This window comes from Lynx canadensis, chromosome D2 (genome assembly GCF_007474595.2).
Source record: "Lynx canadensis isolate LIC74 chromosome D2, mLynCan4.pri.v2, whole genome shotgun sequence".
Classification (NCBI taxonomy): domain Eukaryota; kingdom Metazoa; phylum Chordata; class Mammalia; order Carnivora; family Felidae; genus Lynx; species Lynx canadensis.
In genome coordinates, this window is record NC_044313.2 from 34,881,672 (window position 1) to 34,906,993 (window position 25,322).

The window sequence follows — 25,322 nt, forward strand, 5'->3', positions numbered from 1 at the left end:
GCCGTGCAGAGGCTTTTTATTTTGATAAAGTCCCAATAGTTCATTTTTGAAACCTATCATCATGTAATAATGTTCACTAAATTTTATTTGGAAGACTTGACATGAAATTAAAACGCAATGCGTTTTAAATGTTTTGGAAAAGGGGGCGAGAATCTCTGAATAGAAAGTTGGTATTTTGCCAGCATGAACTGCTGAGATTGCAGGGATGTAAACATTGAAGAAGCTGGAGATTTGTAGACTTGTCTGGAACTGCACTGAGATTGTTTATTTTTTATACTGAACATGAACTGTCCAGCTATGGCTTATTGTTGGTAAAGCTCGTTTATTTTTTGATACTCATAGTGATGTTTGTAACATCCCAAGCAGCTTGTTGCCACTGTGCCATTTGACTTCTGTGATTATGAATTTCTTTACGGTACATTTTGAGAAACTATTTGATATTTTTGCATTCTCTAACTGGCCCATACTGTTGTTAGAATTAAAAATGTCTGCTTCCCAAAAGACCCTCTCTCTGTGTTCTGGTCTTCCTAGAGGTCACACTGCTAGGTTTCTTGACATTTTCTGTGTGTGTGTACTTTTTAATCTTTTCAGAAATTGGATTATGTTATGCATACTTAGTTACAGTTTTAAAAACTCTGATCCATATTTAAGCATTATAGCACCTGAATACAATATAATATTTATTAAAAATGTTTTTAAATGTTTGTTTATTTTTGATGGAGTGTGAGAGGGGTAGGGGCAGATAGAGAGGGAGACACAAAATTCGAAGCAGGCTCCAGGCTCTGAGCTGTCAGCACAGAGCTTGATACAGGGCTCGAACCCACAAACCTGAGCTGAAGTCAGACGCTTAACTGACTGAGCCACCCAGGTGCCCCCAAAACCATATTTTTTAAATGAACAAATGAACCAGAATTTAAGCGTTGCAGTTGAATCATGTTCTCTTTTACACCTCACCAGCACAGCTGCTGTGCACGTAGCATTTTAGGATATGGCTTGGAATTACATTCAGAGCTTGAGCCATATGGCTTTGAGCTCCCAGATTTGGCTTTTTCTGGCTTTTCACTTCTACCTAAGATTGCCATATAGGTGCCTGTGGGCCTAAGCCCTTTCTAGAGTCCCTTTTATTTGATAATTTTGCTTTTCAGAGTTGTGCTGTGTGTTTCTGAGCTGCTGTTTGCCTAAAGAAGGAAGTGTGTCATCATATAGAATACAGTACTTAAAAAAGTTCAGTGACAGGACATCCATTTAGATTTCCCAGATGGAGAAAGTTTATATAGTTACAGAGTTTTCTCTTTGATTTTTAAAATAATTTTTTCTAGTGTTTATTTATTTTTGAGAGAGAGAGACAGAGAGACAGAGTGTGAGTGGAGGAGGGGCAGAGAGAGGGAGATACGGAATCCGAAGCAGGCTCCAGGCTCCAAACTGTCAGCATAGAGCCGGACGCAGGGCTCAAACCCATGAACTATGAGATCATGTCCTGAGCCGAGTCAGACACTTAACTGACTGAGCCACCCAGGCACCCAACTCTTTGGTTTTTAATTTTCTAAGCGGCTAATCCTCTTTCTCCTATTTTTGCTTCATTATCAGCTTTGATAAAATTATTGGCTTTGCTAGCAGTACATTGGTTATATTTACTGTGCTACAGATAGAGTGAAATTAATTTGCCGCCAAACAAGCCAAGCAGGCACCTGGCCTCGGGTCCTTTGCACTGGCTGTTTTCTCAACTTGCCCACCCAGATGTCCCCAGAGCTCGCTCCTTTGCTTTCTTCAGGTCTAGGCCCACATGTCACCTTATGAGAGAGGCATTGATTAACTATCGTATGTAAATTAGCAATCTTCCTATCCTACCATCATCACCCTTCATTCCTGTTTCTCTTACTCTGCTTAATTTTTCTTCACAGCACTATCCCCACTTGACATATTAAAATTTATTCTCTCCTCCAATTAGACTGTTAAACTCTGTGAGGTCAGAGACTTTGCCTGATTTGTTTCTTCTTTATTCTCAGTACCTAGAGAAGAGCCTAGCACTGGGCTCTTCTGATCTATACGTGCTTATATGTATTATAATAGTAAGTGTGTGATACATATTTGTTGAGTGAATGACTCTTGCTTGCTTGTCATAAAGGTGAGCAGTGTCCTATAATCAAATGAGTAGATCACTTGACTTGGATTTGAATCCTAACTCTGCCACTACCAGTCCAGGTGACAACATAAGGAAAACTGTTTCTTATTTGGGAAATGATTTAAGTTAGGTGGATCTCTGTGGCCCTGTTTAGCTCTTGCACTCTCTTATTGTTTCCTCTTTTTGGTTGTTCTTCTTCACCTAAGTTGGGTTTTTTTGTTTTTTGGGTTTTTTTTTAAATTTTAATATTTTTTCCTAGCTCGGGCTGCAGTTATATAGTGGGAATTATCAATTATTTTACTGACAGTGCTCTAGCTTTATTGGTTTTGGTAGAAACTCAGATAAGCTAACATTTCACAGGTGTCCATAAACTTTCTCTTGTAAGTTCAGAAACTTCACAGCATACAAACTTCTCAGTCTCATACTCCTGTCCACCAAGGGTATGGCTTTCTTGGAGGAGGACATGAAAATGCCAGATGAGCTCTGTCCGGCCATGCCTTCCTTCTTTTTATTTTTATTTATTCATTTTAAGTAACCTCTTCGCCCAGCGTGAGGCTTGACCTCACAACCCCACGATCATGAGTCGCATGTTCCACCAGCTGAGCCATCCAGGGGCCCCACCATGCCTTCTTCTATGAGCCTCAACACAGGCATGCCTCGTGGCCTGTTCCCACTCCTTACCTGCCCTGCATTTCTGACTCATCAGTCTGGCCACACCATCTGGGGTCAACAGTTGCTTCTCCCTCCTCACCACCACCAGCACACTTGGCATATTTCAGGCTTCTTTTTCAGACATCTTGTTTTTTTCCCCCTCCTGAGAAGAACAGACTCAAGAATTCAAACCATATCTTCAGGAAATTATATTAACCGATAATTCAGTTTCTTGATCCATCTCGAAAGGCCACATCACATTGGGAAGTAATAAATCAGCTATTTTACTGTCAACATTTTCTTCCAGCCCATTTGCTTATGTGGACCCCTTGCACTGTAACATGGCCTATTTGTACCTTGAGCTCCTCAAAGACTCCCTCAACGAGTATGCATATGCAGCAGAGCTAGCAGGCTTGAGCTATGACCTCCAAAATACCATCTATGGGATGTATGTAAGTACCCACGTCTTAGAGCCTTCCACTCATCAACATTTTTTTATATTGATTTGATGGAAGCGTTTTTGATTGAGGGTATGAGTTTAATTTCTTTTTAAAAATATTTATGGCTAATCATATTTTCTCATTTAATTTTTAAGTTCACTCTTATTCTAAGTATTCAGCATTACATTCACATTATGCAAATTCTCCTTGATTTCTGTTCTGTTTTTTTGTTTTTTTTTTTAACATCTTTCATCAGATTGTCACATTTTTCTCCTCAAACAAAATTGGACCCTGACTTAGGTTTAGATCTCATCCATTCTCTATGTGAAATCTTGGTCTTTGACAACAGAATGAAGTCTTCCTGCCATTGTTAAAACATAAGGTTGGCCTATTCTGTTTCCCTAGAAATTCAGATCATGAGGCTGCATATCCATACTCTTCGGTCATGTTTCTTCATTACCATGCCACTGCTTGAGGTATCAAAGCATTTCTTTTGTTTTTCTTTTTGTTAGTCGCTACATTTATGCTGATCCTCTCCATTGCAACATGACATACCTGTTTATCAGGTTATTGAAGGATGATTTAAAAGAGTATACATATGCAGCACGCCTCTCAGGTTTGAGCTATGGCATTGCATCAGGAATGAATGCAATACTTGTAAGTAAAATGAAAACCAAAGAAAAGGCACCACACCATTTAAGCATTATGTTGAGCTTGGGAAAACTATTAACTTCTGCATTTTTAAACAAGAAGGTTGATGGTTTTTTCCTTGCACCTTTTTAGTGATTAAAGAACTGAAATTAGTATTGCTTTCACTAATGAATGACTTAGTAGCGTTTAGTGCAACTTGTGAACATGTATGTGTGCTACATTTATTTGCATGTTCCTCTGCTTGAAATGTTTAACCTATTAATTCTGAAAGCATGTTGTCCTTTCCATGTGCTTGAGTGTATTAACATCTGTAAGTGAAAAATATCTGTAGTTATTGTTGTGGTGCTTGAATTTTACTCAAATATAAGCTTCCTTTATTTTTGCTGACAGCAGTAGAAAGCTCCTGTGTCCAAGTACATTTGATGTTTTCATTTAGTTTATTTTGTAGCATGCACCATTAACTACTTTTAAGTGTGTTTTAAAATAAGCATTATTAAAAACATCCCAAGAAATAACTAGATCCTTGCTCCTGAAACTATTTCTGATGTGTTTCCAAACCTTTATCTCATTTTCAAATTAACATCCCTTGTATGGCACACATTCATCTTCACTTTTCTTGAAAAAATACTGTATGTTTTAGTAACAACTGCAGTGAGAGCATGTGCTGTGTAGTCCTCTTTATAAATTCTTATACAAAAGGTTTTAGGGTTTTAAAATTGTATTTTGCAGTGCTTTTCTTTCTTGACACAAGTAAATTTTCTGGTGGCTTTTATTTAACGTATAAGAGTGTATGTAACCATTTTCGGAGTCTAGGGAAATTTGAAGCTCAGAGATCAAAATAAACTCCAAATAGAAAAGTAATAATCTGTTTATTTTTTGCTCTTGACCTTTAGTAGCATATTACCATTAAAATAAATAATTTTTAATTTATGACAAAATGAGCTTTCTACTAGTTGTCAGTCTATTTCCCATGGTACGTGATGTGCTCACCATGGCCGTGATGACCTTCTCTCCTGCTGAGGTTCTTGCCTGTCATTCTGTATAAGGCAGAGGCTTTCATAGACCTTCCACATGCAGTGCGCCCTCTATTGCTGTGGATGCCACCATGTGGAAATAAAATAATAGGCCTCCCCTGCTTTTCGAATGCAGTGCTTTCGGAGATCATTAGAGTATATTGTCCCACGGTAAAATCCTGATAGTACAGTGTGTCCTCACTGTGCATCATTGGCTTTTGATACATCAGCAGAATTCATCAAACAAGCATCTGTATGGATCCTGTTTGGGCAACATTGAATGACAAAAATGGCAAAATGCCACAAGAATGTATACACATGCACAAAATTAGGGCTGCCTGATTTCTCCAGAAATGATTTTTAAAATATTAAAATATTTTAATATAAACAATTTGGGGACATACCTAACAGTTGGCTAGATAATACTACCTGTGATTTTTAACCTTCTTATCACATCTACAAAAACCTTAAGCCTGCTATTCCTTAGAAATTATTTTTGAAGATTAAACTTGAAACACATTCTGTAATTTTGATTTAATGGGAGCTTGAATGTCAATGATGTGATATGTTCTGCGTTAGTTTGGCATCAGGTGAGTTTTCCTACTGTTGACTTTGGTTAGGAACAGCAAAATTAGGCTTTTAGATTATTAGTAAATAAAGATGGTTAATGTTCTCTTCCTAAGTGTTAAACTATTTGAGAAGATCAATTAGTCGACTTTATTTCATTTTTATTTTAATATGCTGGGCTTTGGGGTTTTCTAAATGTTTAAAAATCAAGCTTATGGTGTTTATTTGGAAGTTTTTTTGGTGATGTTTTTAGACTTCTAATACCCTGAACTCTTTTTGTAGCTCTCGGTGAAAGGTTACAATGACAAGCAGCCGATTTTGCTAAAGAAGATTATTGAGAAAATGGCTACCTTTGAGATTGATGAAAAAAGATTTGAAATTATCAAAGAGGCGGTAAGTGTTCTGAACTCATTTTTGTAATTTTGCCACATAATGAACATTTTAAGAAAAATGAGGGGATGGCTGGGTGGTTTAGTAGGCTGAGTGTCAGACTCTTGATTTCAACTCAGGTCATGATCCCAGGGTTGTGGGATCAAGCCCCGCGTCAAGCTCTGCACTGAGCATGGAGCCTGCTTAAGATTCTCTCTGTCTCTCTTTCTTTCCCTCTCTCTCTCTCTCTCCCCCTCTTTCCCTCCCTACACCTCCCCCCCTCTCCATCTGCCCCTCTCCCCTACTTGAGTGTGCTCTCTTCCTCTAAAAAAAAGAAAAGAGGAGGAAAAGCCCTATTAACCATGTGCCAGTCCTCTCACCCTGTCTTTGTTAAAGCCTGTGCTCTATCCAGAAAGAAAGCCTGGGAGACTCAGGAACACCTGACCCCCAAGAGCTGGGGATGTTGCAGCACTGACTTTCAGAGAGAAGCCTGAGGGCTGTGAAGGACCCCTTGAAAGTTTTATCCAGCCTTTACTTTAGAAGAACACATGGTTCTGCTGGCTAAGGTCTGCCTGCCATGAGAACCTTGTCACATTAGGGCAGACTGTTTAGGCTTGATGTGTCTTCCACTTAAACTCAACTCACAGTAAGCCTGATAATGGAAATAAGGGATGGATAGCTATTTTAAAAGCCAAACTGTGACTTTAATTGTACATCCTCCAAAAAATTAACGTTTTCAAATGTAGTTTTCGGATGAAGATCCAATATTTTATGTATGTAAGTGGACATGTTGCTTGCTTATGGAGACTTTTGGAATGGCCTTATGGTACAGAATCAAAGGATACCAAAAGCTGGAAGCCCTGAATACTAGGGATGACTCTCTGAGAGAGAAAAAATGTCCCATAGTGAAGACACTTAGGACACAAGTCAGATGCTGGGGATAAAGCAGCAGCCTGGAGAAAGGAAAACATGCCCTTTAATTTAAGGATCAGAGAGGAGTAAGCCCCATTCTAAATTACCTCACTTCAAGGGGAGCCTGGGTGGCTCGGTTGGTTGGGTGTCTTCAGCTCAGGTCGTGATCTGGCAGGTCATGGGTTCGAGCTCCGCATGGGGCTCTGTGCTGTCAGCGTGGAGCCTGCTTCGGATCCTCTCCCTCTCTCTGCCCCTCCCCTGCTCTCTCACTCTCTTTCAAAAATAAATATTAAAAAATAAAAAATAAATTACCTCACTTCAAAAGGAGAAAGCAGATACTCGTGCATCCCAGTAACACATGATTTATGCAAAATAAAGTTTGATTATAGTTGATCTTTTTAAATGATTGTAAAAGGACTTCTAAAATGAATGGACCCGTGTCTCTCTTGACTAGTACATGCGATCTCTTAACAATTTCCGAGCTGAGCAGCCTCACCAGCATGCCATGTACTACCTCCGCTTGCTGATGACTGAAGTGGCCTGGACTAAAGATGAATTAAAAGAAGCCCTGGATGGTGAGACTATTTTTGTACTTATAACCCTGTACATTTTTTCCTAAAATCATTTTGATCTATCTCGATATCTAGTGTTTATGCTTTCTAATATTTCTAATAACTTGTAGTTTTATTAAAGCCAGCTGTGCATCCTTTTTATCGAAATGAAAACAGTGGTGGCCTTTGAAGTGGCTTTCGTGTTCAGGCTGCTTTCAGCCTGGACCCATAGCAGTTAGTTATTACTGTTCATAGATTTCTGCAGATGACTGAAGGTTTTGACCAGAACACTTACCTTGTTAATATTGAAGTTTTCAGAAGAAGAAAAAAGGGCTGAGCTTGAAAGTCTTGTCACACAGGAAGAGTACTCAGGCATCTTTAGATCTGTTCAGTTAAAAACTGGAAAATGTGGGGCGCCTGGGTGGCTAAGTGGGTTAAGTGTCCGACTTCAGCTCAGGTCATGATCTGACAGTTTGTGGCTTCAAGCCCCTCATCAGGCTCTGTGCTGACAGCTCAGAGCCTGGAGCCTGCTTGGGATTCTGTGTCTCCCTCTCTCTCTGCCTCTCCCCGTCTCATGCTCTGTCTCTCTCAAAAATAAACATTAAAAAAAATAAAAAAACCTGGAAAATGTGTGAAGCCTAAAGAATCATCCTTTGTTGCCTTTTTTCTAAAATCGTAAATCTAGTTTTCAGAGGCTTTGTTTCAATGCCCTAAATTCCTTGAAGGCATGGTTATGCCTTCTTTTTATCCTCTTTATTTGATATCTAGTGCAATACTATGTCCTCAACAGGTGTCTAATGAATGCCTATTGAATGGAATGAAATTACCTCAGGATTGTTTTATTAGAAAGAATATAGACTGATAGTACCCTTTATTGTTTTATCTTTTTCACTTCTCAGCATTACTTTCCAACTAATCTTTTTTCCCAAATACTCAACAATAAGGGAAAAGAATACTGTTGAATTTTTAATGACCTTTTATGACAAGTTCTTACTCATACTTACTATGTAAGTATCATACTTTTGATTTCTTCAGTGACAAATCAAGAGCAAAGTATTGACAATCATTATTTTATTAGTTGCCTCAGGTATTGGATAGGCATATAGGTTATAAAATTCATTAACTAGAACTGATGCATTTTTAATCTGGACAGTTAATATGCTTTTTTTTGCAAAATGTTTGAGTCATGTCTAGTTAATGGGGAGAATTTTACCTTTAAAAAAAAAAGCCCACATAATTGATTTAAAATCTGTTTTAAAAAACCTGAACCTGCGGGGCGCCTGGGTGGCTCAGTCGGTTAAGCGGCCGACTTCGGCTCAGGTCATGATCTTGCGGTCTGTGAGTTCGAGCCCCACGTCGGGCTCTGTGCTGACAGCTCAGAGCCTGGAGCCTGTTTCACATTCTGTGTCTCCCTCTCTCTGACCCTCCCCCGTTCATGCTCTGTCTCTCTCTCTGTCTCTCAAAAATAAACATTAAAAAAAATGAAAAAAAAAATAATAAAATAAAAAATAAAAATAAAAAAAACCTGAACCTGCATTTAGCATAATCAAAAAGCAAAAGTTCTTAGTTTTTTCCCCCCTTTGTCAGATTGTGGGTCAGATAGTAGGTAAACTGTAAGCAGAATAAGCTCTAAAATATATCCTAGGGATGTGAAACCTAAGATACGTTTTATAAAGGGAAAGCACTGGGACCCCTGGGTGGCTCAATCGGTTAAGCATCCGACTTCAGCTCAAGTCATGATCTCATGGTCTGTGAGTTCGAGCCCTGCGTCGGGCTCTGTGCTGACAGCTCAGAGCCTGGAGCCTGCTTCGGATTCTGTGTCTCCCTCTCTCTCTGCCCCTCCCCCATTCATGCTCTGTCTCTCTCTGTCTCAAAGATAAAATAAGACATTAAAAATTTTTTTTATATAAAGAGAAAGCACTGTTTTGGTTGACAGTCTCTGCTCAAATAAGCCATCATTCTGTTTTGGAACATGTATACTCTTACGGTGATTCAGTACCCCCAATGTGGCTTAATGTGGAGACATTCGTTGACACTCCGTCAACTCTCCAGGTGCCAGAGTAGCAGGAACCTCAGAGTTCAGTGGGTCCAGCAGCTTTTACTGACTGCCTGCTACACACCAGGCCCTAGACTTCAGGGGCTTGAGATAAAAAATGATCAATTAGATGGGCTTTCTTGGATCAAGGAGTTACAGTCTAGTGGCAAAGCATAAATGTGTTCAGCTCATTTCAGTGTAGGCAGAGAGAGTAAGTGTTGTGGCCGAGGTCTGCAGAGAGTGGTCAAGGGGTCTGGAGAACAAGTATGCACTTTAGAATTAGACCACTGGTCAAATGCAGCTGTACGACGTACTAGCATGATGCCTTTGGGCAAGAAATTTCAGTGTTCTTCACTTCAGTTTTCTCACCTTTAAAACAGGGATAAGTAGTACATACTTTATAAGATAACATGTTTGAAATGATACACCCAGAGTAACCACTTGTTAATTCCCTTCCTGTGTCTCTCTTTGAATTTCAGTCTCTATTTTTAGCAGCCATTGCAGCAGTTATTAGTATGATGTCCTAATGGAGAAGGAACAGCTCTTTCTTATTAAAGAATTGAATCAATACATGTAAAAGGAATGAGGGGAGTAGAAAATCAGTATTGTGATACCATAATTGATACAGGCAATATGCACTGTTGGATGCTAAAATTAATGAGTAAGGGAAAACAGGATATGTGTATAGTCTCAAAGTATATTTCCCTGAAAATAAATATTTATTAATTACAGTGGGGAAAATAGGCATTGATGGGCAAGTGGCATTACCTAATTGCTTGTAGAACATACATGAGTTACTCTATTATAACTGAAAGATGAAAATAGTCCTTTTACAGTAAACACATCTGGCAGACCACCTTAACCACATGATTAGTGTTCACTAGTACGACAGCATATCAACATCATGTACTGCTGATGTGATGCATTGATAAGGGCACATTACCTCTGTGGTATTCTTCCTAGTAGTTGGGTAGTTAAGCTTAGTTTAGTCACGGAAAAACACTGGAAAAACTCAAATGGCACTCTGTAAAGTAATTGAACAGTATTCTTCAAAAATCTTAAGATTATAGGGGCACTCAGCTCAGGTCATGATCTCATGGTTTGTGAGTTCAAGCCCTGCAGTGGGTTCTGTGCTGTCTGTGCAGAGCCTGCTTCAGATCCTCTGTCCCCCCCCCCCCCCCCCCCCCCCGCCGCACCTTCTCTGCTCATGCTCCCTCTCTTTCTGTCTCTCAAAAATAAAAATAAAAATTTAAAAATGTTGTTTTTGAAATCTTAAGATCTTAAAAGATAAGGAAAGACAGGAACTGGCACAGACTAGAGGAAACATAGGCACTGAGGACACATAACTAAATGCAAAGTGGAATCATGGATTATATCATGGAACAGAAAAAGAGTATTAGGAGAAACTGAAATCAAATAAAGACTGCATTAGTTAATAGTATTAAAGCAGTGCTAATTTCTTAGTTTTGATCAACATATGGTGGTTATGAGAGATACTAACATTAAGGGAAACGGTAAAAAGGTATATCGGAACTCTCTGTACTGTTTTTCTAACTGTTCTGTAAGTATTAAATTAGCTCAGAGTGTTGTTTGTTTTAGCCTCATAGGGAGAGCTCACTATTTTTTACACCTCTACAGATGTCACCCTTCCTCGCCTTAAGGCCTTCATACCTCAGCTCCTGTCACGGCTGCACATTGAAGCCCTTCTCCATGGAAACATAACAAAGCAGGTGGGTGGTTGAGGGTTTAGTGGTCTTTTATGGAGCAGTGTAAGAGATTTTTTTTTACCCTGGCTTCAGAGTATTCACCACCGCAGTGTGATTATAAGCACATTAGTGTTGACTCAACCTTCTCTGCTCTGTGGAGGAAAACAGGAGAGGGTATAAGGGAAGAGAATGATGGTGGTTAACTATGGGCCTATTTTCATGATTGCCTGCTCTGCTCTCGCCTGCCTTGTGCACTCACAGGAGGAAATGGAAATAATTATCCCTACTCTGTGCAGGACAGCAGGACTGTGAAGTTGATAAGAGCACGTGGTGTAGAATCAGCCTGGGTTTAAATCCTGACTCTGCCACAAACTAGCTGCTTATTCTTCTGAAAAGGTGTTAACCTCTCAGTACTCAGTTTCCTTATCTGTACATTAGAGTTTAAAGATTAAATGAAATGGTGCATGCCAAATGTGTAGCCCATAGAAGACTCTCTAGAATTCCCATTCTGGAACTCTGACAGCCTGTCTCAAGACCCCACACTTCTCTGCTACTCTGCTATCCTGCCTCCAAAACAGTATGCCCAAGGTCAGATGCTAGTAACTGGCAGAGACAGGATTTTTCACTAAAGTCAGTTTTATTTATTAAAAAGCCTATACTCACTTCTTTTGCTTTGCTGCAACCCCAAGTATCTGTGGTCAGGGTCAGTTACTTGGGACCAACTTTCCATCCCCAGTGCCTCTCCAACTTTGGCAGTACCTTTTCCCACAGCATCAAGATCATTGTTGATGCTGATCTTGGTCTCTCTTTCTCCACCTCTCCCATACCGAGTGTATTGCCAATTGACGAATTCAGTTTTTTCCATTTGAATAAGATCAAATGTGTTTAGGGTTTAAGAATCCATCTTTATGATAAACTAGCTTATTTCACAAGTGTGTTGTTTTCACACTGCATTGGCCACCATCCAATATGCTATTTTTATTTTCACAAACGAGATACATTTGTGGTTTTGTATGGTGCTATTCCGTGTCCTTTTCCACAGGCTGCACTAGGAATCATGCAGATGGTTGAAGACACCCTTATTGAACATGCTCATACGAAACCTCTCCTTCCAAGTCAGCTGGTTCGGTATAGAGAAGTTCAGCTTCCTGACAGTAAGTTGGAATGTTGTAACTTTGGTAATGGACTACTTTGACATAATGTTATGGGTGATTATAGGTGGGTTGAAGTCACCTGGATGAGAACACAATTTTACAGTGAAGATCTACTGGGATCCTTTACTGTTTATATAAGTATGGTTAAAGGTAGGTAATTCTGCCAACAATTTTTCTGTAGGAAGGTCAAAAAGGTGAAATTGGAGGTAGGTGATTATTTTGATGAGAATGACATTAGAATTGACTGGTAATTGGATGTAGAAGAGTTAGGAGGTAAGAAAAATTACAAAGCTAAAGAGATGTTGACTCTGAAGCATGAAATAAAATCTGTTTATGAAAATTGGAAACTAGAATCATAATACTGATGAGAAGTCCATAGGAGTCTTTGGCAGAAATAGTTTTAGGAAACTCACAGGTGCAAATAACAGCATGTATTTGTGACATGCATATTTTATAAGGAATTAGCATAAAATAATGGATAATAATTAATATATTGGAGTTTGCAGTGTTGGATTGCCTTTGTATTAACCATGGTTTCTTTTGATTAAGCATTGTTTTCAGTTATTGTTCAAAATTATGTAGTGGGTAGTAAATTAGACTTGGGATGAAAAGCATTGATTTTTTTGTGTGTGTTCTTTTGTTTTTGTTTGTAGCTAAACTTGATTGCTGGCTGTTCCCCACACATGTGTGGTCTGTGCCCCCACTACCACTATGTATCCTCCTGAAATAGTGCTCCCTTTCCTTCACTCTCTCCCTTATGGACATCTGTCCCAATGGACATCTCCATCTCCATTGTTAGACTGTACATTTGTTAAGGTTGGGGCTGTGTCTGGTTCCTTTGAGAAGCTGTTAAAGGTGCTTGAGCATGGTGTTACCTCAGAATATTGTTGTTGAATGCTCAAACATACCTTGAGCACAGCTCTCTTCTTCACAGCCAGTCATCACAGACCTGGTAACGTTTCATTTCAAACTTCTGCTAGTTTGTTCCTCTCTCACCACAGCATGGAAGAGAAGCACAGTGAGAATCTGCCATTCAGAAACCATAGCACTTGGGCGTTGGGCAAAGTGAGGCCAGTCCAGAGACAGAATTTCAAAGTGAAATCTGTCTTTCCTACTTTTTTTTTTTTTAAGTTTTTGGTTTTGTTTTTTTTTTTTTATTCATTTTGAGAGAGAGAGAGCATGAGCAGGGGAGGGACAGAAGGAGGGAGGGAGGGGGAGAGAGAGAGAGAGAGAGAGAGAGAATGAGAATCTCAGGCAGGCTCTGCATTGTCAGTACAGAGCCCTCTGCAGGGCTCGAACTCACCAGCTGTGAGGTCATGACCTGAGCCAAAATCAGGAGTAGGATGCTTAACTGATGCGCCACCCAGGCGCCTTTCACACCTCTTTTTATTACACTTCCTGCTTCCTCTCTCCTCTCTTAGGGCCTTACCTCTTTTGCCTTCCAAGTGCCTCACAAATTGTCCCGTGCTCAAAAATAACTCTGTTCAATAAGAGACTCTCTAAATATGGAAAACAAACAGAGGGTTACTGGAGGGGTTGTGGGAGGGGGGACGGGCTAAATGGTTAAGGGGCATTAAGGAATCTACTCCTGAAATCATTGTTGCACTGTATGCTAACTAACTTGGATGTGAATTTTAAAAAATAAATTAAGTAAAAATTAAAAAAAGAAAAAAAACCTCCGTTCACATCCCATTCTCCAAATGTTAGGTGTTAGGAAATCATTCTAAGCCAGATGTGAATGTCTCACACAGTCCTTCACTTAACTCTCCATGAGATAATATTTACAGTTTAAAAAGACAATGTTTAGGCATTGTGAAGGAGACATTTGGGGATAGACATGAAAAAGCTAGAAGTTGGGAGGGGGTGGTTGCAGTAGCTTTATAGACCATATTCCCCTTCCTCTTCTGATAAGAAATAACATAGTGCTGCCAGTATATGATTAGAAAGTTTGACTGTTGGTCAGATTTATCTCCTCAGAAAAATAATATAGGTGAAATACGACTCCAGACTTGTCTACCACCCTTCGCAGTTGATGTCTAAATTATCATCTATGAGGGTGAACAAACACATCATTACTATTCTGAGAAACCCTTATTTGTGAGCCTTACACTAAATACTAAACACAATATATGCTTGGTCGCATTTATTCCTCATGAAGTGAAGTTACAAATCATAAAGCATGATCATCTGGTCGTAACTCTGATGAGATATTTGATCAACACATCTGAGTTTTAGTCTTGGGTCTTCACCATTCCAATTTGGTGTCCTTAGACAAGTCACCCCCTTCTCAGGTGCGTAGCTTCTTCATCTCTAAAGTGAGGTGTTAGACTAAGTTACCTCTAAGTGTTGAACACATGTGTGTAAATTTGTGAAATGACCTTTAGTGTGGGTGTTGGTAAACGGTGTTCAGAATAAAATGCTAAATGAAAATGCAAGATAATAAAGACACAACTAGTAATTTAAAAAACGGTTTTGTATGGTATTGAAACATAAGTGGTGGTGCCATTAAGGTTCTTATATGTATTAGCTGGTTCTGATGTAGTATATACACTAACTTGTACATTGTATTAACTGTGAATCTTAGCATTAATACTTAGCTATAAAATGGGTCTTTTGTAAGTTCTTTGCCCTTTAAATTCAGTGAATGTTTATTGAGGGCCTGCCAAGTTTAGATTGCTGCATTAGGATTCCCTTAGGTAAGTTAACAGAATTTCGCATTCTTAATAATTTAATTGCAGTTTGGAATTGCTGAAAAACACTAACTAAATTGGACAGCTTTAAAAAGCCAGATAAAACATTGACTTTGTTAAACCCTAAATAAGTTTTTTTTCTCTTTTTGAAACTTCCTAGGAGGATGGTTTGTGTATCAGCAGAGGAATGAAGTTCACAATAACTGTGGCATCGAGATATACTATCAGACAGACATGCAGAGCACCTCAGAGAATATGTTTCTAGAGCTCTTCTGTCAGATCATCTCTGAGCCTTGCTTCAACACCCTGCGCACCAAGGAGCAGCTGGGTGAGAGGGAGGTGGGGACTGGCCCAGTACCATAGACCTTGAGCAACCGTTGTCCTCAGAAAATATGCTCCACGTGGATAGTCCTCTTGCATGGTGGTGCAGGCTTGCTGTATTGACAAAGGCTTGTGAAAACCTTGTTTGTGGGGAATCCACTTCTAAAAGATAAGCACTTAACATGTCATGGACATTATGGACATTAAAGCAGTTCTTAAGGCGAAGACAGTGTGTTTACAGAATGTACATGTCATAAAGAAGACATTTTGGGTAAGGGAAGATGCTTAGGGCAGACTATTTATTAGGGGTGGCAAGATGGGAAGCAAGCCATCCAGAGAAGCTTAGATTTGGGAAACTTTGGGTTCCCAGAGGGCAGGTATTATCTTTTAATCATCTTTGTATCCCAAGCCTGGTCCCATAGAAGGTACTCAGTAAGTGTTTGTTGAGAAAGTGTTTCTGGCACAGTTTTAGGCACTGTTAAAAGTCCTCGAGATCCTGGCAGGTTTAATCAATGAGAAAATAAAGAAACCCCAGCAATGACTGGGAGGAACCAATGAAAAAGGATTTGGGTGAGTCTTTCCAAGTATTTTCATTTTTTTAAGTAACCACCATGGTAGATGCTGGACATGGAAATGGATAAGTTAGAGATGGTCCTTCCCTTCAAGGAGCTCATGGTCTAATCAGGAGGGCAGACCTATAAAGGAATAGTTACAGTGCAGTGTGGCAAATATTACTGAGAGTCTTCAGATTCTAAAGGTCATGCCGAAGATAGTGACTTCCTCAGAAGTGGGGTGGGACCCCAAGGCTCCACAGGTCTGAGGATGTGGTTCAGGACAGAGCAGCTGAAGGAGGCAAGCCATGAGCTCAGTTTAGGAAAGATGTCAAAGGGTGGTAATGCGTGAGCTCACAAGATGACAATGGAAACGTGACCTTCTGTTGGTCTTCAGAGGTTTTTTTTTTTTTAATTTTTTTTTTTTTCAACGTTTATTTATTTTTGGGACAGAGAGAGACAGAGCATGAACAGGGGAGGGGCAGAGAGAGAGGGAGACACAGAATCGGAAACAGGCTCCAGGCTCTGAGCCATCATCAGCCCAGAGCCCGACGCGGGGCTCGAACTCACGGACTGCGAGATCGTGACCTGGCTGAAGTTGGACGCTTAACCGACTGCGCCACCCAGGCGCCCCTCTTCAGAGGTTTTTAGTCTGAATGCAGTTGGTCCAGGAACGAATTCACATAAGGAACTTGGATATGAAAGGGAACAGAGCTGGAACAATGGTTAGAGGATGAAAATGAGTTCATTTTATACTAGGGATGGGAATAACTTTCACACAGAGAGAAGATGATTAACCAGCAGACAGTGAGGAGTTATGGGATGGGAGATTGAGTGATGAATAAGATTTTTTCCTTCCCACCCCCCCCCCCCAAGAGAAAGAATTCTCTCCCAACTTTCTAACTATTCTTCAGAGAGCCCTTTTGCTCTACCCTTAGGAACTTATGATATCCTAATTGTTTATGTTTCTTCAGAGGTGAATAACATAGAGCCCAAAAGTAGATTTTACTGCTCTGACAGGATAAGTTTTGAAGGATTAAAAGTGACCAGAGTCTCAAACGCCAGGGTCCTGACTGGCCGGTGTTTGTGTTTCAGGCTATATCGTCTTCAGCGGGCCTCGTCGAGCCAACGGCATACAGGGCTTACGATTCATCATCCAGTCAGAAAAGCCTCCTCACTACCTGGAAAGCCGAGTGGAAGCTTTCTTAATCACCATGGAGAAGTCCATAGAGGACATGACAGAAGAGGCTTTTCAAAAACACATTCAAGCATTAGCAATTCGTCGACTAGACAAACCAAAGAAACTGTCCGCAGAGTGTGCTAAATATTGGGGGGAAATCATCTCCCAGCAATACAATTTCGACAGAGGTAAGGCACAATTAGGGCCCCAACATTTATGGCATATAAGTGTAACATTTGAGGTCACCAAGGCTATTCTACAAAACGGTGGTTGTTTTGTAGGTGATGTTCCGGTTACTAATTTGGTGGTGTGGAGTGTCATACTTCTAAAGAACCATCGCTTTAACATAAGAGCAGTTTTTATTAGAAACTTTATCTTTTTTCTTCTCCAAAATTGGAGCTGGATCTTCCTGTATCATAATAATACAGTAAGAATAAATCTAATTTCACTTTTTGTGTTTAGTCAGTATGCCCCTGAGGCTCTGAGCACAGGCTTGCGGTTATCTATTTCCCATAACACCGAAAAAAGAAAAAGGAAAATTTGCAGAGATAAGTGCTGCCCTGGAGGCACAGGGCTTCAAACAGATGCCTGTAGGGATTACCAAAAATGTGTCGGGGCTTTTACACTGGGGACAGCTGTGCTTCCTGAAGTCTCCTGCTTACTGACTTCCTTGGCGTTTCTTCTAGAGCAGAAATCAACAATGCAGAGCGCTAAGCCGCACCAGAAGTTGGGGGTTCGGGGTGGGGGGGTTGGGTTGTGTTCTCATTCCGACACCAACAGCCTGAAGATCTTTGGCCAGGACACCTTTTTGAGGGCCTCGGTTTTCTTACCTGTAATTTTTTTAGCAGTTGGAGTCACTGTTAATGGTAATTGTACTGACCATCTATTGAACATTTGCCGTAAGTGCAGCATCGTGTTACTGTCATTCATCATTTTCCTTAGTTCTCACTACAGACCCATTAAGTAGTTATTATCCCCAATTTCCGGAGGAGGAAACAGAGGCTCAGAAAAATTGACACAACTAGCCTAAAGATCCAGTAGTTCAGAAGTAGAGAGCCAGGCTGTCTTCTTACTCCTTACTTGATATTTATTCCCTGACTACTTGCAAGAACAGATGATCACTTAAAAATACAGAGACCTAAGAACATTGGAGTGAAATGTATTGTCATTTAATGTAGTATTCTGGGCTACTTAAGATGGAAATATTAGTAAATTATTGTTTGATTGCTTTTTCAGATAACACAGAAGTTGCATATTTAAAGACACTTACCAAGGAAGATATCATCAAATTCTACAAGGTAAGTTGAATTTGTATGTTTAGATTTTGACTTATAAGCAAATATTATATATGCTGTGTGGTTTGTTACTGCTTTGAACTTAGTGCCCTGCTTAGAGCTGCAGCCTTAGTCAGGTCACCTTCTCCAAAGGTTCTTTTACATATGAGGCAGCAGTGGGAGCATGTGTGGCTTCTGAATGCAGACCCAGGGCTCATCGCTGGCGAGATAGCCCTGTGACCTCAGCCAGGGGGCTTAAGCTTCTAAGTCTCAGTTTCCTCACTTACAAAATAGAGATTAGTAGGAGTATTAATTGAAATGAGGTGCATAAAGTGATTGGCACTTAGCAGAATTTAATAAATGGTCTCCATTACTGTGGTTTCTTCATTAGTAATTCTCAGCCTCAGTTTTTACATGTTTTAATCAGAATACTATAATGTTTTCCTCATTGATATTATAAGTTTTAGTTGTGTTTATTTATTGCTTAAGACTCTTTGCTTTGTGAGGTTAGGTATCTGTTCTCAGTTGCTTGCAAGAAAGGGTGATCATATTAGCTCTTTTTGGTTTCTGAGGGATTCATTTTAAGGCATTCTTAGTTGTGGGTGTTTAAAAAGAGTGATGTCCTGATATAACTTACTCTAGGGTTTCCAGAAGCAGTGAAGATTTTTTCTTTCCCTCCACAACGTCTATTATTCATTGGAATTACAAGTAGCACCTAATTATTGAATTTGTAAGAATAGTTATAAGACTGAGTCGATTTTGTCTTAAAAATGAGAGTTTTGTTACCAAGCTTAAACTAAGTCTAGAACATCATTTCCCTTGCTGTATTCCATGGTACACTAGTTTTCTACAAGATATTAGTAGGGACACATACAAAAAAGGGTTTCATGACCATGTAAGTGTGGGAAAGACTACACTCTTTATTCCTGTTTTTGGAGAATTACAGAGCATGTTAACATTTAAAAGTTCTAAGAAGCCCCATACTAAAGATTTCTTTAGCCCAGCATTTAATTTTGTTAACAAAACTCCCTAAAGAGATTCATCATGGACCTGTTTGTTTTTCCCCCACAGAATACCTATTAAGTGTTTCCTGGGACTCCAGTGTTCCTTAGAATATAGCTTGCAAGAAAAATGCAGTTTGCTTATTGGCTGGTTTGTGTTTAGAAAGATGGAGATTGTCCAGAATTGTTCAGGAAATTGAGAATAGTCTGAAACTGAAGAAGGTGTTACACTCTTCTACTGATAAAGGTTGATAAGAGGGCAATGAAGGCTTGGGTGAAAAGGGATCCTGAATAGACCTTTGGAAGCAAACTTTTTACTCAATAAGACAGACAATCTCAGATGAGCTGCTATATATTACTGGAGGCGGACCTGTGCTGAGCTCCTGAAAGGGGCTGGAGAGGCCAGGGCAGGCCTGTGGGAGAATCTGGGCTGTCCTGCCAGCTGGAGGGAGCCATGGTCAGGTTTGTTGTCCAACCTCATCAGGATTTCCATCGCGGCTGCACAGGACCAGGCTTGTAATAACTGCTCCATAAACCATTATTGACCTGATTTGGCTTTGCTAATGATCTCTCCCTCTGAGGGTATGACCAGGGGAAGTTTCGTCACACCTTGTGTTTTCCCTTTGGAAAAGACAGATAATGGTCTGGCATTAAGGAAAAGGTTGAGAGACACATTTCCATGGGATCTGCCAACTCACCACTCCTGATATTCATGGTATGACCTAGGGAACTCCTTCAGAGCAGCCTGCTGGAGCAGAGAGAGAAAAAGCAGGCCTTGCTTTCTGATGCCATCACTGTGAACTACGTGACTTGAGCAAGTCGTCATACTTCCCTGTGTCTCAGAGTTCCATATCTCTAACACAGGATCCTCACAACACTTAGCTTATAGAGGGTCAAGTGAGCTAATGCAGGAGAGTGCCTGACGCAAGATAGGACTCAATAAATGTTAGCTTCCTTTCTCTTCTGTTAGATGAAGATCCATAGAAGTGCCCTGGTGCAGAATCTAAGAAGGTGTGGGACACCTCGGTGGCTCAGTCTGTTAGGCGTCTGACTGCGGCTCAGGTCATGATCTCATTGCTCATGAGTTTGAGCCCCTCGTTGGGCTCTGTATTCACAGCTCAGAGCCTGGAGCCTGCTTCAGATTCTGACTCCCATCTCTCTGCCCCTCTCCTGCTTGCACGTATGCTCTGTCTCTCAAATATAAAAAAAATAAAAATTTTTTTAATAAAAAAAAAAGAATCTAAGAAGGTTCTAGAGGAGCAGGCATTGTGCTTGTCCCTTGACTGAGCTCAGGCCTTCGCCTCTGTAGTCATTAGCGATCTCTGGATGTGGCCCTGCATCACACCCCGATGAGTATTAGGCTAGGTTTTTAATCCCAGCCCAGCTACCTCTTAACTGTAGGAGTTTGAATGCATCACGTAATATCCTTGGACTCCATTTTATCATTTGTAAAATGGGGCTAATAGTAATTCTTGCCTACCTAACCTAATTTTCGTAGAGTTTAAATGAAATACTCTAAGTGAGGGGAAACATCTTTTCTGTTTCTGGCTGTGTGAGAGCTGATTCTTCATAGTGGTAAAAGAGTACTTCATTTTAGGTTCCTTAGTGGGGCAGAAGGGTGACCTTGCTGTTCTTTCTTCCTAGGAAATGTTGGCAGTAGATGCCCCAAGGAGACATAAAGTATCCGTCCATGTTCTTGCCAGGGAAATGGATTCCTGTAAGTATTGAATATGGACTTTTTGTAAAGTATGTTTTTGGGCACACGATGGCTGTCCCTTGCCATAGACACATCCCTTAAAGAGCACCAGAAAGTAAATAGGTAGAGAAGGGGACCAACTGGAGACAGGGTCTACTCTATCAAAGCAAAAATATGGGGAAAAGGGAAATGAGGCAGTGAAGGAAACAGCCAGCGTTAGGTGGCACAATGCCATCCTGGCCCTGGCTTTACAAGAAAACACAGCTAGTTGCTGGTAGGACGTCTTCACAGAAGCTGTGTGGAACCACTGCATGTGAGGAGGAAGAGCAAATAGTGCATTCGCTCAGTCTTTCCATCTTCTGTCTCTGAATGGCCAAGGTTTACTCCACAGTCATATCTCACCTGGCCTTCTGGGTTGTTTTACTGGATCCTTCCTGGTGGTCAGAGCCTCAGAGACCAGTGAGTGCAGACGTGGGCACTAAAGTTGCTGTGGGCGAGGCTTCATAGCCACGGTAATGTGATGAGCCATCGTTGGGGAGGGTCTGGATAAGACGTAGAGCCAGCAGTCAAGGTCTTGGGGAGCAGGCAGCCTGGGAGGACATGGGCCTGGTACAGTTTCTTAATGAGCTGAGTCCGGTTTCAGTTTGTTGTTGTTGTTGTTGTTATTGTTGTTGTTGTTGTTGTTGTTTTCACTTGCTCTTGTATGCCAGTATTTATTAGGTAAGAAGTAAACCTTTCATTTTCTCACAGGTCCTGTCGTTGGAGAGTTCCCATGTCAAAATGATATAAATTTGTCACAAGCACCAGCCTTGCCACAAGTAAGACATGCAAATGTCATTTTAGATTGCATGGTTAGAGGACTTCCCACATAGAAGGAGCTTGTTCAGCAGGACACGTAAGACTAGAAGTATCAGGTCACCACGTGTTTGAGCCTCTACTTTATATTCCTCCCTAAATGTGAGGTCGCCATCTGACAGCTCCCAGGGGAGGAGAGTGGGGGGCGGGGGGTCACGCCTTTGTCATCTACGGAAAGACTCACACTCTGACCTGGTTTGCTTTTGCTTCTAGTTTGAGCAGTTATGTTACTCTGCAGCGAGTCCGCTCCAGCCACGCCTGTACCTTGCCCTTTCCCCAGTGCCTGCATGTCTTTAATCTGGAGAGGTTGGCATTTACTGGCAGTGTGACCAGGCCCTTGCTGAGTGGGCACGTCAGCCTCTGCCGTTCTGCTGAGGTCTTGGTGTGTGCCAGCTCTGGCGTCCCAGCCCTTGTGTGCCCAGAGAAGAGCCAGGGGTCTTCTTTCTGGTCCTGGGTCCCACTGGGGACACTCCCCATAGGTTTGCATAGACCCTCTGGCCCTGATGATCCAGGAAGATCAGATCATAATATGTGGGGTAGAAACCAGTGTGTATGTAAAAAAAAAAAAAAAAAAAAAGTTGATGTCTTATTCCGTCTGCTTTTTTAGGCCATAAACACTGAGAGAAACCTTTTTCTTCTTTGCAGCCTGAAGTGATTCAGAACATGACCGAGTTCAAGCGTGGTTTGCCACTGTTTCCCCTTGTGAAACCACATATTAACTTCATGGCTGCAAAACTCTGAAGATTCCCCAAGGGTGGGAGAGTGCAAGTGGATGCATCCCTGGGTCTTCCTGGGGCCAGGGAAACAACCTTGGCCACTTTCATAGTTTCTGGTTCACTATCAGACAGACAAACAGAAAAAAAAAGATGTTGTCAAATGTCATTATGTAGAATATTAAAAATCCAAAGTAATTAAATTACAGAATCTTATAGATGTAGAATATTTTTTAAATACATGCCTCTTAAATATTTTAAAATTTTTCTTTTCATTACTGAGAGAAATTTCCCTTATATAACAGTACTTAAAATGATGAATGATATTCCTATAGAATCTTCCTTCCATATTCTGTAAAATAGTCACTTGTCAGAAGAAAATATGTTAGTTTTTGGTTGTGTTTTTCTAAAAGCCTCCTAGGTTGACAGAAAAGGCTTTAAAACCTTTAGAAAGGTAATACCTTTTTAAAAACTGATTCTCAAATTTGCTTTCTACTTGGTGGTTTCATGTAAATCAATGGAGAACATTAACATTTGGCAGATAATGAAAAAAGCAAAATGATTTTCTTTTATTAGTGAAATTGCTGATTATATAAGGCATGGTTTTAATCTTTTTATAAAATTTGAACATGTTTTTTATTCAAACTAGTAAAATGCTGGAAAACCCTAGAACGCCCTACTTATTTACAATGCTAGAAATAGACTTACCCTACATCAGTTTTGTCCCAAACGGAATTTCTCAGGATTACTGTGATTTGTTTCTTTCTGATTGAATTATATTGACATTCTTGTTCATAGTCGGTTTGCAGTGTTCCCTCAGTTTTACCTTTTCCCCTCAACAACATTTGTTGTATTTATTTAATACACAGGGTCAACTTCAGATCCCACTGAGTGTGTGACATGCTTTTCCAACATCAGCTACTCTAAACACTTGTAACTTTTTACTACCATGATGTTGCAATCAGTATATGAACCAAAATATTTGCCCCATTATGAATTTAAAAGACAAGTACCAAGCCACCTTTTTGAAGGTATTAAAAATAAAGCCTTGATTCTTAAATAGTGTGATCTCCAGAAGACTCTCAAATCCCTTTTTGCTACCAGTCTAATATTGCCTTAAGTGTTAAGTTATTTTTTGAATATATAAATATAAACATAACAAACACAGATAACGACTGGAGTGGACTTTTAAAAAATATTTTTTTCATGAGATACTATTTTAGATGAAATTGTTACTGTAGATTTAACAGCTGTTTTGAAATATTTACTGTTGTTAAAAGTTGCTTCAAGAGAAATTGTGAATATACTTCCACATACAGGCACTGGTACCCGTAAGTGGCCCTGTTCACTAACTCAGGCAAAGTAAAGAATGGCATTTTCAAATGACATTTTACCTCGCTAGGAGTTGATTTGCCAGGACTTTTTTCTGTAGAGTCATGTCTTACAACATCTTAAGTTTTCACTTTTGCCATTTTCCAAATAATCTACATTTGGGGCAAGAATGATATAATCACAACTGTGGAGGCTGCTTTCAAAAGCAGGGCTCCATTTCTACTGTCAGATAAATGTGGTGCTGTAACTGTCTTTTTATCCCTACCTTCAGGAGCTTCCTTGTGATGAAGCCTGTCTTTGTCCATCAGAAGGTGCGTGAGTCATCGCTTCCTTCTGGTTTTATGCATTTGTAGACTATGCAGCTTTTCATCAAACTGCAAAAATAAACAAGAGGGATCTACAATTAGCCCTGAGTGTTTAAATCCACCACTGTAAGAGTAAATAAGCCACCTACCTTCTCTGTGGGAAATTATGTGCTATTGAGTAATTTTTAGCTCTTTTTTAAAAAATGGGTGAAATGTAACTGTCATTTTTATGAGAAAGTCACATGAAGAAATCTGAACAGAATCTCATATAGTCTTCCAGGAACCTGTGATTGGGGTTCAGTGTGTTCCAGCATTGTCTGGTGTCCAAATTGGATCTAGAGCTACTGTTGGATCACTCAGGCATACTAATGGATTCACTGAAATGGGTCCAGGCTGCAATCCATGAGCAGTAACAGACTACCCCGGATACTGCGTTTTTCTCAGTGCTTAGCAAATGAGATTTGTGGAAAACAAACTAAGTTATTAGTTACTTGTGACTTAAAAAAAAAAAAAAAGTCTTCTTTTCAACTAGTTGATGTGGAAGAGAGAGCATGTGACACAGCCAGTATGGTGGAGTGCTAGGGTAATCCTGTTTACAATAAATTGCCTGAATTGAACCTCTGGAGTTTGCATTTGTGTTATTTTTACAATTTTAGTATCTAGCCTACCTCTCAGCATCCTGATTTGACAACATTTTTTGCTTTCAGTATTCCTAAGGCAGAAAGCAATGAATTAGTTTTTTGAAAAAAAATCTTTTGAGTGCATCTGGGTGACAGTGATTTAGTCAAATAAATGGGTCAATTTCACACTCATAAGGGTGGATCGCTTTTGTCAAAGGAATCTTGGTGTGAGAGGCTGAGTTCATTGCTGTGCATATTGTCACTGACCCCAAACCCAGAAAGATTTGTCCTTTGCTTTACAGGGAAAAGAGTAAAAAGGGTAGAAAAACAAAATATTTCCTCTACTGCTAGTGTTTCGTCTTCTTGCCACATCTCCAGCAGCAGGCTAGCCAGTTATCTTGTCCAACCCCTGGCCCCTGACACCCTGTTAAGATAATCTTTCTACTAATGTGGTTGCCAGCTGGCCCAGATGGGCATTTCAAGAGGAAATGTGCTCCTTCCTCAGTTTGCAGCCTAGGACCTTGGTGCAGCCCACACAGGCAGCATTGTGCTTGGGGATGACGCAGCGGCCCTAATGAGAGGCCCAGAGCAGCACCCGCTTTTATGGCGTGGG

The 25,322-nt window shown here is 40.3% G+C and overlaps 1 protein-coding gene across 2 annotated transcripts in view; it reads left to right on the top strand.

The window, feature by feature from the left end:
* Positions 1-24,706, top strand: part of IDE (insulin degrading enzyme) — a 112,531-nt gene extending 87,825 nt beyond the window's left edge. Inside the window, exons 15-25 of one of the 2 annotated variants that reach the window (XM_030335608.2) lie at positions 3,081-3,225; positions 5,727-5,837; positions 7,180-7,300; positions 10,950-11,041; positions 12,060-12,171; positions 15,022-15,189; positions 16,829-17,101; positions 18,150-18,211; positions 20,833-20,905; positions 21,635-21,702; positions 22,385-24,706. In XM_030335608.2, coding sequence (XP_030191468.1) covers positions 3,081-3,225; positions 5,727-5,837; positions 7,180-7,300; positions 10,950-11,041; positions 12,060-12,171; positions 15,022-15,189; positions 16,829-17,101; positions 18,150-18,211; positions 20,833-20,905; positions 21,635-21,702; positions 22,385-22,480 — 1,321 coding nt within the window. In that variant the 3' untranslated portion in view covers positions 22,481-24,706. Of the gene's footprint in view, positions 1-3,080; positions 3,226-3,725; positions 3,871-5,726; positions 5,838-7,179; positions 7,301-10,949; positions 11,042-12,059; positions 12,172-15,021; positions 15,190-16,828; positions 17,102-18,149; positions 18,212-20,832; positions 20,906-21,634; positions 21,703-22,384 lie in introns of both variants that reach the window. The other variant, XM_030335609.1, reaches the window with a different exon arrangement.
* The last annotated feature ends 616 nt before the right edge of the window (positions 24,707-25,322 follow it).